At 43.6% G+C, this 13,997-nt stretch overlaps 1 protein-coding gene across 2 annotated transcripts in view; it reads right to left on the minus strand.

The window, feature by feature from the left end:
* UBE3D (ubiquitin protein ligase E3D) overlaps window positions 1-13,997 on the minus strand; it is a 297,731-nt gene that overhangs the window by 29,984 nt on the left and 253,750 nt on the right. Inside the window, exon 10 of one of the 2 annotated variants that reach the window (XM_040350017.1) lies at window positions 970-2,392. The exons of the other annotated variant lie outside the window; for it this stretch is intronic. Within the exon in view, the coding sequence (XP_040205951.1) occupies window positions 2,348-2,392 (45 nt within the window). The 3' untranslated portion in view covers window positions 970-2,347. Of the gene's footprint in view, window positions 1-969; window positions 2,393-13,997 lie in introns of those variants that run through there. 2 annotated transcript variants of the gene reach the window in all.

Below are 13,997 nucleotides of genomic sequence, written 5' to 3' on the forward strand. Positions count from 1 at the left end.
CCTTTATGAACAGCCCCCCTGCCCTCCAATACAACCCAGCCTAGCATATAAGTTAACTATGTGCCAATTGGTATTTAATACTTAAAGGGTAAGTTCATCTTTACAGAAAAATCTGTAAGGGGAATTTACACAGGACCCCCTCCTCAATACCCCCGGTCCCACTGAACTGGAGCACGGCAGTCATCTGTTCTGACACCTCCTTTTGCTGCCTCACCTATCCAAGCTTAGCAATGCCCTTGGCTTAATCTCCAAAACGCAACTCGTCAGGAGGTGTATTTAGGGGCATTCTAATTGGTTGGCGCTGACCAATCAAAATCCACATAGCCGTCCTGTCACTGCCGGCGAAGAGGAGAGAAAGACACTAGAATTTCAAATCCCTTGACTGGTAAAGCAGTGATACGAGGTGTCAGAACGGACAATTGTCGCTTTCCAGGTTTGCGGGACCAGGTGCGATGGGGACACGGTCCAGTGTAAGTTCATCTTACAGATTTCATTGTATGGTAAGATTAGAGTTGGAGGCTGTATGGACTTTAATAGCACTTATGGACAACAACTAGCACGTGGTGGTTCTGAGAGGTGCAGGCGGTGTAACTGTGCCTATCGCCTGCCTTTTGGGAAAGCCAAGTGCTAGAGATCCTGCAAGAATGTGGCCCAAGCTCTTTGCAGGATCACATTCAAAGATTTCGAGCACCCAGCTCTCTTGGGAAGCACCTCTCCTATAAATATTAGAAGCCAAGCCAAGGCAAGTTTTTAAAGTCATTAATCCTATAAGCAATGTATATATACAGTACTGTATAAACAAACTTTATTTTTCAATGGCCTTAAAGCCATTTTTTGCAGGGTGGTGGGATATGAGTAAAGCAGACCATTAATGGAAGGTCTGCTGTAAACCTGAAATTATCCCACAACAATCAAGGCTATATGTATATGGTATGAAAATATATATTTTCAGTACTGCAAAATCATTCTGAATCACATGTAAAACTGAAAGAATGCAAGGTATTTTAAAGGGAACCAACTGCAAATAAATTACTTTGTAGTCTGATAATATGCAATTTGGATTCACAGGGCAAGGAACTCAAAGCACCACTGTAAATGGTTACAGAGTGTTATAGTAACAGAAACAAGATGATCACACAACTATGTAAAACTAATCTTTAAACAGCTAGATTAAAGGAGGCTCAAAGTATGAGATCAGACACAGTCTTAAATATATACTTAACAGTTTGAGCTTTAACAGGGAGCTGCTCTGTTTCAGTGATCCTAGCCATCCAAGATCCTAGAGAGCAGGACAACGTAAAGTATAAAAGGTGGGAGTAGAACTGTGTTAAAAGTTTAAATCAGGTGACTTGGCGTGAAGTCTTAATCAATAGCATCATCCTAGACCTCAGCACTTCAAGCGCTTGATGCAAATATTTATACAAGATACACATAGCTATGGAAACAGGGAAAACAAACAGGTGAATGTCAGAGTCAATATTCCTTACACAAGCTTTCCAACACACTTGAATCTTTTTGTTACACACTATTTACAGTTCAGGTGCGAATATAGTGAAATGCAGGGAGCTTTACTATTATTTCTTTTTTATTGCGTATTTGTAACCTCTGTGCATGAAATCTCGGACAGTAGGCTTCAACAGTTCTATGGCATAGAAATCTCTATGCTTGTGGGGTTAAGGTTCACATAGAAGACAATTAACAAATGCTCCACGGGGTGCTTTAAACTGGGACAAGGCAAATGGTAGAAGATTTAGGTCCAGCTAAATACTCTTTTCCCCCCACATTTTTGACAGTTTGAAGCTCTTTAATGAATAAACTGACGTTGCATGCTTTAATACATATTGAAGGAAAAGTGTCATATTAGATTGCACTGCATTATGATGGGGCAAATTACGTCTTTGGGATCTGATAATTTGAAAGTAACAAACAATTCTTATTAAAGGAACACTGCAGAATGTAGCTTACTTCTTGTGTATAAGCCGCTTATAAAATAATAACATGCTTGCTTGCCAACTCAGATCTAACAGATTTTATCTTCCTGGGCTACAAGATCACAGCAGACGGTGAATGTAGCCATGGAATTAAGAGACACTTGCTTCTTGGGAGGAAAGCAATGGCAAACCTAGACAACATTGTAAAAAGCAGACACATCGCCCTGACAAAGTGCCGTATAGTCAAAGCTATAGTTTTCTCAGTAGTATTTTATTGAGTTGGACCATAAGGTAAGCTGAATGCCGAAGAATTGATGCTTTTGAACTATGGTGTTGGAGAAGACTTTTTAAAGTCCCTTGGATGGCAAGAAGATTAAACCAGTCAGTCAATCTTGAAGGAAATCAACCCTGAATATTCACTGGAAGGACAAATCCTGAAGCAAACTCATTGGAAAATGATGCTGGGAAACATGGAAGGAAAAATGAGAAGAGAACAACAGAAAACAAGATAGATAGACAGCATAATTGAAACAATGAACATGAAATTAAAGGGGTTGTAAAGGTTCATTTTTTATTTTCTAAATAAGTTCCTTTAAGCTAGTGAATTGTTGGTTCACTAACCGTCAATTTCCCTTCTAAATGTTTTTTTTTCTTTGTCTGAATTTCTCACTTCCTGTACCTCCTCAGTAAGCCGTTCTGGCTGACTAACCCCCAAGCCAGAACAGCTCGGATGATGGGGGCAAGCTTACCGAGGAGAAACAGGAATTGAGAAATTCAGACAAAGAAAAAAAACATTTAGAAGGGAAATCGAAGGAAAAGGTAAGTGAACCAACAATGCACTAGCTTAAAGGAACCCTTTTAGAAAATAAAAAACAAACCTTTACAACCCCTTTAAGCAATCTCCGGGAGGCAGGGAGGACAGAAAAGCCTGGTGCGCAATGGTCCATGAGGTCACGAAGAGTCAGACACGACTAAACAACAAACTAATTCAAAAAGAAAAAAAAATTAACATATGGGCAACATGGGCAGACAGTACAGGAAATTAGAACCTCAATGGACTTGCATTTAATGGTATATTTAACAAACCCCAAAGGTGGGGAAATGATTAAATTTAAGGTTTACATACCCTCTAAAAGGTGAATGCCAATTTGTACCATGTGGTCTAAATCCTAACTCCAAGTTTACTTTCACAACGCTGGCCCATATTTACAATTTCCTTTACTAACAGATGTGCCCTCTGTCAGCTCCATATAAACTGCATGTAGCATCAGCTACCTACAGCGTTGTGTTCTGGCAGAGGTACAGGGACTTCATGTCTGCTGGTGGAATAAAATCAAGAAAGGCTGGGGGCTACTCAGCCATTCACATGAATATATCTTTATCAATATATACAAGGCTTCCTCCGATTGGCTGAGGTGAAGATGGATGACAAAGCTTCCTGTGAAAGGCTGAGCAGTGCTCAGCCCAACTCCATTTTGTTCCAGGAGCAGACATGAAGCTCCTGTACTGCTGCCGGAACACAGCGCTGTATACAGTATGAAGAGCACCGACAGTGGCCACACCTACAGTATTAGAAAAATAAATTCTTTGTCTGGGCTAAGCTCTTTAAGGCGGATGTCCACCCGTTTTTTTTTTTTAAGCCAGCAGCTACAAATACTGCAGCTGCTGACTTTTAAAAAAGGACACTTACCTGTCCAGCATGCCCACGATGTCAGCAGACGAGGCTGAGCAATAGCTCGGTCCTCGGCTGCTTTCGCCGCCATCCTCGGTGGGGGAATCAGGAATGAATGAATGAATGAAAAATTTATATAGCGCGGCACATGCGAACTGAATCGCCTCTGGGCGCTTGTTGTTTGTGTCTCATGCCTTTCAGAAAAGCAGGGTTTTGATCTGCCTTCTGAAGGACAGGTGGTTTTGCTCCAACCGAATGCTGGTTGGTAAAGCATTCCAAAGCCTGGGGCCCTGGAAAGCAAACCTTCTTTCTCCTTTGGACTTGTATTTGGTTTTAGGAACCTTGACCAGATTTTGGTCGGTGGATCGCAGAATGCGGTTGCAATTGTGCGGTTTGATCTTGTCGCATAGATATCTAGGAGCCTTCCCATGGATGCACTTATGTGTCAGGCAGAGTGCTTTAAATGCAATTCTGTCTTTCACTGGCAACCAGTGAAGGGATCTCAGTGAAGGTGAGATTGATTCCCAAGATTTTTTCCCAGTCACCAGTCTAGCGGCCGTATTCTGTACGACTTGAAGACGAGCGATTTGGTACTTGGGTAGCCCGAGGTAAAGGGCATTTGCATAGTCCAGTCTGGAATTCACGATTGTTCCCACCACGACTGCTACGTCTTCTTTGGGGATAAATGGAATCAGTCTGCGTAGTAGGCGCATCAAATGGTGCGCCCCGCTGACTACTGACCCTATTTGTGCGTCCATTGTCATGAAGGTGTCAAACGTGACTCCCAGACTTTTGACTTTGGAGCTAGGGGAGATGATTTGTCCCAGGATGGGAGATGGTGTCCAGTTTGTTGTCGGTTGTTTCTTCCGACTGGCATCGAAGATAAAGAGTTCTGTTTTAGCGCTATTGAGTTTGAGATAACTCTTAGTCATCCAGTTTTCTATTGAAGAGAGACATTTCTCTAATCTGAGATGATGATCCTTTTTATGGCAGATGCGAAAATACAACTGCGTGTCGTCTGCATAAGAGTGATAGAGTAGTTCTTGGCTACCGATAATATCAAAGAGAGGACGAAGATAGATATTAAACAGCACCGGTGATAGGGGGGATCCTTGGGGGACCCCACATGGCACCGTGCGTTTTTCTGACGTGAAGGATCCCAGTTTCACTGTTTGTGATCGGTTTCCGAGAAAAGAGGAGAACCATGGTAAGGCATCTTCTGAGACTCCGGCGACTTCTGTTAGTCGTCTCAGTAGCAATTTATGGTCTACTGTGTCAAAAGCTGCGCTTAGGTCCAGCAGAACCAGGAGACACGATTCTCCTTCGTCTGCGGCCTCGAGCGCATCGTCCCATATTTTCAGTAAGGCCGTTTCTGTACCGTGTCCGGGACGGAACCCGGATTGAAATGGATCGAGTAGGTTGTGGGTGTCCAGATGCTGTTGCAGCTGATTTACCACCACTTTCTCCATTATCTTGGACAGAGCATTTAGACCTGTTATGGGACGGCGGTGAGTTGGGTCCATAGGATCCAAATTAGGTTTTTTCAAGATCGGCAGGATTGTGCCCTCTTTCAGCAGGGAAGGCACTATGCCTTCCTTAAATGACTGATTTATAAGCTGCGTGATCGGAGGCGCCAGGATGTCGGCACATTCCTTCAGTAGCTTGGTGGGAATGATGTCATTGGGTGCTGTGCTGTTGCGCAGCGCACCAATGAATTTTTTTGTGGTATCGATGGAGATGGGTTCCAAAGTGAACTTAGTTGATTGTAGAGGCGTTCCGTCTGTGTTTTGATTGAAGAGGGGGCTGAGTGGAGTATTGTTTTGCCGAATACTTACCCGAATTTTTTCAATTTTGTTGATGAAGAAATCCGATAGTTCATTGCAGAACTCTTGGGTGTCTGAAGTGGGGACTTCAAGACATCCCGGATTCATGGTCTGGGTGACCATCCTGAAGAGTTCGCGTGGGCGATTCATTGCGCTGTTAATTACCATAGAAAAGTGAAGTTTTTTGGCTTTGAAAATTTCCTTGTGATATCGTGTTGTTACTGCTTTGTAGAAGTTGAGGCGGTCTTCTGAAGGACTTCTTTTCCAGGCGGCTTCCGCCCTTCTGCGCTCTTGCTTCAATAGCGACAGCTGGTTATTGAACCAGCTGGACTTTTTTGCCCGGCTGCGGAGTTTGCGCTTTGGTGCTGCTAAGTCGGCTGACTGTAGCAGAGCTGCATTTATGGCATCCAAAGTATCTGAGGCTGCTAGCTGAGGAGGAATAGCCCCAATTCGGTTTCCCAGGGTAGATCTGAAGAGTTCCGAGTGGAGCTTCTTCTGAGATCTAGCCCAGTGTATTGTCACCGGCTTGGGTACTTTCATGACTAGTGGAGTTCTGGGAATTATGAAGCTAATTGCATGGTGGTCTGTCCATGGCAAAGGTTCATTTCCCAAAATGTTTATTTTCAGATTTTGTCTGAAAATTAGGTCGAGTGTGTGACCTGAGGCATGCGTGGGTCCGCATATAAGTTGCTGAAGTCCTAATCCTTCCAGGTGGTCGATGCAGGCCTCCGCGATGGGATCCTGTGAGGAGTTGGCCCACAAATTGAAATCCCCGAGCAGCAAAAGATGATTGCTGTTAAGGGAGTAAGTGGAAATGAACTCCGTTAATGCTGAAATCAACTGCGATTTGGGCCCAGGGGGCCTATAGCAGAGGAGAATGTGAACGGTCTCCTGAGAGTGAGATTGAAGTTGAAGCGTAAGGGTTTCCATAAAAGGTAGAGGATTTTGAAGGACCGGTTTAGTGATTGCAATATGCGACTTATGAATCACCGCCAGGCCTCCTCCTCTTTGCCCTATTCTATTTTCCGTTAGGATGCGATAATTTTCTGGCACCAATTCTCCGAGAATGGTGTTGCAGTCGTCTGACAGCCAACTTTCTGTAATAAAGAGGCAGTCTAGATCGTTTTGTAGTAAGAAATCATGGATTTCTGAGCGGTGTTTAACTGCCGATCTAGTGTTAAGCAACGCACATGATATGTGCTTGAGCTGTGTTGAATGGTTGAAATTTTTGATGATCGATCGTCGATCGATTCTCAAAAGTTGATTTGATTTTAAGGCTTTTGTGGTGACGGCAGGTAATATTGTTGCGAATTGTCTCAGACCCCAAATGGTTTCCGCAGAGTATCGCAATTTAACCATTGTTGCCAGTCACCGTGCGGGGGGGTGCGGGTGTTTGGTGAGAGAGGATTCGGAGAATCCTCGCTCTCAGCAATCCTTGGTCCAGAGGAAGGCAAAAAAACCCTGGGCAAGCTGGCCAATGTGCTGCGGCAGGGAAAAAAAATTCCTTCCTGATCCCTAAAGGCGATCGGCTCAAGCCCTGGATCAAAGATTGATGACTTAATGAGGGGAAAAGGGGGGGGGATGCTGGGTGTCACTGTTGCTGGGGTGCACCAAGATGGCCGCCAGGCGAAGACACAGGACCCAGGCTGGGGGGGCAATCAGGTAGGTAAGAAAATGATTCCACCGATCTGGTTGCTAATAGGGGGGTGGAGGGGACCTCTAGGGGTGCAGGGGCGATAAACAAAGAAAACTGCACTGTTGGTGGTAGGTGCAGGGAGAAACGGTCGGAGCGCCGGTAGGCCGCGGCTGAAGCCGCGGACTTTCCTGAGGCGCGGCGGCCGCGAAAAGTAGCAGGCTGGCGCGGGCGTGTAAAAACGCCAAAAAGCGCCGAAAATACACCCAGGGGGGGTGTCTGGGGGCCACCACAATCGTGGGTGGCCGTGCGAGTGAGGATGCCGAGCAAAAGACGAAAATAGAGAGCCGCAGTGTGGGGTCTGTGTGACGGCTGCCCTGAGAAGGACGGCCGTCAGTGGTTCCCCAGGATGGTAGGCCCTGAGAGACAGGGTCTTACCTGCGGAGAAAGAAGGAGTCCACGAGGAGAGGAGAGAGCTGGATTCCTGGTTCCTAGGAGCTGTTTCTTGTGCAGCACAGGTGATGGAAGTCTGCCTAGTCTGCCTAGTTTCTGACTGCCAGGTCTGGGTGGGAGCAGGCTCGTAAGCGGAAGGTCCGAAGCACCCTACTCCACCTCTGACACTGACTGACTGACTGACTGTAGGTTCACTGCCCGATTCCCTACTGCGCATGCGCAAGGATCGAGGCGCCCGGTCACTGGTCCCCGCTCTCTCCTGGGAACAGTGTTTCCCAGAAGACAGTGGGGGTGACGTAATGAGCCTGGACTCCCGTGGGAATCAGAACCTGGAAGTGGTGCAAAAACCTGTCTTAGACAGGTATCTGCACCCGCTCCCCCCTGAAAGGTGCCAAATGTGACACCGGAGGGGGGAGGGATCCAAAAAGCGGAGGTTCACTTTTTGTGTGAACCTCCACTTCAACCAGTTCCCACTTGACCTACAGACAAATAGCGGCATGGCGGGACCATGTACCATTCCGGGTGATCATATGACACCCTCCTAAAATGGTTTGCTCTGCGGCATGGTCACCTGCTGTGTCCACCAGACACAGCGGATTACTGATCAGTGTACCGGATGTTGCCGGTACCATGTGATTGCTGTGGCCAATCACAACAGATCACATGACAATTGAACACAGTAAATGGCTTGCATTCACACCATATATTGTGCACTGTTGTGTTGATCTCTGATTTTTTACAATGGTACAGACAGGGTCAATCACTGCTTATTAGCTGTTGCCAATCACAGCTAACCACAATAGTAAACACTAAATACATTTCATTCAGTAAAAATGATTCCTTGTAACAGTGAAATTCACTGGTATAGGCAATCATAATGTGTAAAAAAATAAATCACTGCCCAATTGTACCATGCGATTAGTTATGGCCAACCACAGCTAACCACAATAGCAAACACTGTATAAATACATTTGATTCAGAAAAAAATAATTGCTTATAACAGTAAAATTCACTATTATAAGCAACCATAATGTGTAAAAAATAAATAAAAATCCTGATCACTTTGCTAGAGTAGTGCAATTTAACTATGGTAACACTGTATTGCTCTAGTCACAGTTTATTAAAAAAACAAACAAAAAAAGATTACATTTTTATTACGTACTATCACCAGTCAGTGTCCCTGATCACCGCCACACCAGTTTTAGGATGACGCTGTACTGCACTAGTGACAGTATGTAAAAAACATTTTTTTTTAATTTTGGTGATATTTGTACTGTCCTGATGTTTTTGGGCCTCAAGAAATGAGGCCTTGAGTACATCAGGATTGATAAATTTTCAGATATATACTGTGTATATACACAGAATATTGCAGAATATTGCAGGCTTGCAATTCTAGTTAAATCAATAATTGCAGTTTTCTAAATGAAGGGAGTGCTAATACCTGGAATCAGACTCTTGCATTATACTGTATAGCAAAGTCCAGGACTACAGAACACTTTACCCTCTCAACAAGCTAGGTGTGCTGCAATGCAAGCACTGTGTGATGGTAGGAGGAGAGAACAGGGTGAAATAAAGGGGCTCATTAATGAGATGCCGCATCGTTCACTGTCGAGTCACAAGGTTGGAAGGGTACCTGTAAAGTTAAGTAAAAAAAAAAAAAGTCCCATCCACTGATAAGACAGGGCTGTGCTGGTAGCAATGCTGTGCAAGTGTTAGGATTGGATAAACAAATACAAATCCTTTGGAAAGTAATGTATTTAGCTGTCAGCCTATAGTTTAGCTTTTAGGTACTGTATAAGCTGATATAAAATAGTACTCCACTGTAACCTTTAATTTGTTTTTGTTGTAGTCTGGATGGTTCTATCACATAAAACCTACTCTGTCAAAGCTAGTCAAAAATCCTGAGGCATTTGCTCTCTAGCAGCTTTCAAAGTTCTTTAGAAGCAAGATCTCTCAACTACTTAGCTCCATGAAAGTGACTGGTTCAAGCCTGAGAAAATAAATATGGTTTGAGCTGTAAAGGTAGACTTTTGTCTAAGGAATAATAATACAAAACCAGCATCCCAGAGCAGCCAATGAGCTTATAGAGCATAGGTGCAAGAAAGCTTGATAAAGCTACAGCTCAGTTAGAAGAAATGAACATATCTGTGCCGTTCCTTCGGAGTCCTGCGCCGTTAACGGCGGCTCCTGCACGTATGCACGGGCGCCACGTCCCTGCGACTCTGGCCACTCACACAGCCAGAGTCCGCAAACCCAGAAAGGAAGACCAGGTGAAGATGGAAGCGCCTTCAGCTGTGCCAGCGTGCTACTGAAAGATTTTGTTTTCAGGTAAGTTTCACATAATGTGCTAGCATGCTAGCATATTATGACATTGCCTTTTAGGTTAAACAAATAAAAATGTTTTAAATAAACGTCCTGTGTTCATGAGACCTAACTTTTAAAGTGTTTTAAACAGTCTCTCAAAGCTGACTCAATTTACGAGTGAAAATAGATTTGATTAGCTTTTCAGATGCTGTGGTTGCTAATGATCACTGCAAGTCAGCAGTTTTCCTCAGTTTTTGGCCAAAGTCTGTTACAACAGTGATAAAAGGAAATGTCTGTGACCAACAGCTACACTGATAGGGTTTCTGGAATCCTACAGCGTAAGTGTGACTTTGAGTCCTGACAGCAATGAGAAATGACGCCTCTTCCCAGTGTCACGAAAAGCTAGTCGGTAAAGGTCAAAAAGAACATGGGATTTCACAGTTAATAGATACTTACTCTTTCCTCGGGACTTTGCATTTGTTATTTTAGTTTGCTGACCTCTGCATGTTCGTAGTCTGTCGCAGAGGAATTCCTGCAGAGTACAGAGCTACCACTGTGAAGCTTGTTAGTGTAATCCTTTTAGATATCTGACATAAGTGTAACTCTGTCTCCAGCACACATTTTCAGCAAAAGACTACAAGCTGAGGATTTCCCCCACTCATTAATGGGATGCTTTGCTAAAACGAAGTGCTGGCCTTCACTTGGGCACTGCCATAATTATCCTAGGTGCCAATCAAATGCATCTTCCCTCCAATCTCTAACAGCTTGACAAAGCATCTGTGTGAATGTAACCATCGGCATAAAACAACTGTAACTGGATCCAACTGAAATGCGTATAATTCTCAGGTGTAGCAGTCAATTTCATGTGTGTTAAATATTGTTATATATATTTTTTTAATTCTATGGATAGTGTAGGACCCACTGAAAATGGGGTACTTTGACGCATTGGTAGGCTTAAGCACAGTATGGATATATGGAGTGATTAAATCTCCATATTTCTGTTTAAAAGGGTTGAAAAGCTTCAAATATTTTTTTTAGATAACAAACCTGTTATACTTACCTCCACTGTGCAGCTCGTTTTGCACAGAGTGGCCCCTATCCTCGTCTTCTGGGGTCCCTCGGCAGCTGTCTCTGCTCCTCCCCGCTTCTGGTAACCCACCTGGGAAGCGCTCCGCCAAGGGGGTTATCTTGCAGGTGGACTCCCGAGTCCTGTATCCGGCGTCCATAGCTGCCGACTACAGGATTCGATGCATAGAATGCATTCACCGGTTAAGGACCGCCACGCGACTATTTACGTCAGCAGAATGGCACAGCTGGGTACATGGACGTACTGGTACGTCCCCTTTAAGATGCCTAGCCGCCTAGTGTGGCTGTCAGTGATCGTCTGTTCCCTGTGTTAGGGAACGACAATTAGTGACGTCACACGCACAGCCACACCCCCCACAGTAAGAACACTCCCTTAGTACACACTTAACCCCTACAGTGCCCCCTCCTGGTTAACCCCTTCACTGCCAGTGTAATTTTCACAGTAATTAGTGCATTTTTTTTAGCACTTTTCGCTGTGAAAATGACAAAGGTCCCAAAAATGTGTCAACAGTGTCTGCCATAATGTCGCAGTCACAAAAAAAAAATCGCTGACCGCCGCCATTAGTAGTAAAAAAAAAAATAATATTAATAAAAATGCCATAGAACTATCCTTTATTTTGTAAACGCTATAAATTTTGTGCAAACCAAACGCTTATTGCGATTTTTTTTACCAAAAATATGTAGGATATTTTTTGAAGATATTAGAGCAAAAAGTAAAAAATATATATATTTTTTTAAATTGTCGCTCTATTTTTGTTTATAGCGCAAAAAAAAGCCACAGAGGTGATCAAATACCACCAAAAGAAAGCTCTATTTGTGGGGGGGGGGGGGGGCGGCGGCAATTTTGTTTGGGAGCCACGTCGCATGACCGCGTAATTGTCAGTTAAAGCGATGCAGTGCCGAATCGTGAAAAGGGGCCAGGTCCTTTACCTGCATATTGGTCCGGGGCTTAAGTAGTTAAGGTGAAAAAACATGAAGGTTTACAACCCCTTTAAGCTTAGGTGTTTTAAAAAAGCTTGGGGAGATTTAAAATAAATGTTTTCTTTTTTTGTAATTGTGCGCTATTCACCATTTTTAATACCCTGAAGAGATTTGAATGCAATTTTTTTGTATTTGTGCGCTATTCTCTGTGGTTCTATTTGTATCTATTAACTGTGAAATCCCATGTCTGTATAGCAGCACCAGCTATAGAAATGCATGTTTAGGGTGTGCCCCCCCCCATATCTTGTTTGTTACATATTGAGTCCTGAGTGAAAGAAAGGGGGCGCTAGCAAATATTAACCATCTAAGGCCCCGTACACACGATAGAATCCATCCGCAGATAAATCCCAGCAAATGGGTTTCTGCGGATAGATCCTATGGTGTGTACACGCCAGCGGATCTGTTTCCGCGGAGAAATCTCCTCTGGGATGGATTCCAGCAGATCGGATATTTGCTGAGATGCACAACAAATCCATCTGCTGGAATCCATTCCAACGGATGGATCCGCTCGTCTGTACAGACTTACCGGATCCATTCGTCCAAAGGGATTCCCCGCACGCGTCGTAATGATTTGACGCATGCGTGGAATTCCTTATATGACAGCGTCGCGCCCGTCGCGCGTCATAATAGCGGCGACGGCGCGACACGTCATCGGCAGAGGATTTCCGCGCGGATTTCAATGCGATGGTGTGTACACTCCATCGCATCGAAATCTGCGGAAATCTTTGAGAGGATTTATCCGTGGAAACGGTCCGCTGGACCGTATCTGCGGATAAATCCTCTCGTGTGTATGGGGCCTAAGTGTAAACAAGTAGATAATTATGTCAGAAAAAGTGATTCGTTTAAGTGGTGAATATAATACAAATGTAAATATTAAAAATGCAACAACAATACATTATTGTCCATTAAGTACAAAACTCCCAAATGGGAGATAACTAAAACAAATAATGTGCAGAAAAAAAAGTGAAAAAACAACAAATGCTTGAAAGATGATTCCACTTAATTAATACAGGTTTCCACCTCCACCAGAAAAAGGGTAAATCACTGCAAAAGTGCTCATGGATGGCACCTTAGCGCAAGATGTTGACCAATTTAATTAAAAAGAGGTCAAATAAAGCATAACCATAGATTCCAGGCTTGATTCTTGCTGTCTTGATACCGCCAAACTCCACACCACATGAAGAAAATCAAAAAAGGAGACCCCAGTAGAATAATAACGTTTATTTTAAAATGATTAAAAAACAAGCAACGCCAAGTGTTGTCCCACAATCAACGTACTTCTGGTCATGCTGGCTCTCCTTCCTTGAGAGGTGGAATGCACGCTGCGCGCTGCTCTGCAGGCTTCCAGAAGCGTGGGACCGTCTCTCTACCTGTATCCAACGCCATTCAGCCTCAGTGCCGGGGAAAGGCACTATTCAAGTAAGGGGCCACTTGGCGTTGCTTGTTTTTTAATCATTTTAAAATAAACTTTATTATTAAACATTTGTATTATATTCACCACTTAAACTAATCACTTTTTCTGACATAATTATCTACTTGTTCACACTTAGATGGTTAATATTTGCTAGCGCCCCCTTTCTTTCACTCATCCACATGGTTACAATTCACTGTAATTTTCGGGAGCAGCTCAGTACTTAATTTTATTTATATATATTTATTTTTGGCATGAGATTTTACCCCCCACATATTGAGTCCTGACCAGAGTTTTGGGGTGGAGCACCCCACTATCCCACACCAGTACTTCATAATCATTATCCACTAGTAGTTATAGCAGGAGTCCCTGTATAGTGCAGTTTAGCAGTGAATCTGCAGATAGACCATTTCTCCCATAAGGAGTGATTATCTCCTATGGTTAAGAGAAGTGGGATTTATCTTTCATACTAATGGATAGTGTAGGACCGACTGAAAATGGGGTATTTTGACGCAGTGGTGGGCTTAAGCACGGTATGGCTATATGGTTGACTAAATCCCCATATTTTTGTTTAAGCTTAGGTGTTTTTAAATAGCCTGTGGAGATTAAAAATACATTTTTTTCTTTTTTTGTAAGTGTGCGCTATTTCCTGTGGTTCTATTTGAATATTTTATTTTACACCCTAGAGAAAAAACGGGCACCC

The sequence above is a fragment of the Rana temporaria genome, chromosome 4 (assembly GCF_905171775.1).
Source record: "Rana temporaria chromosome 4, aRanTem1.1, whole genome shotgun sequence".
NCBI lineage: Eukaryota > Metazoa > Chordata > Amphibia > Anura > Ranidae > Rana > Rana temporaria.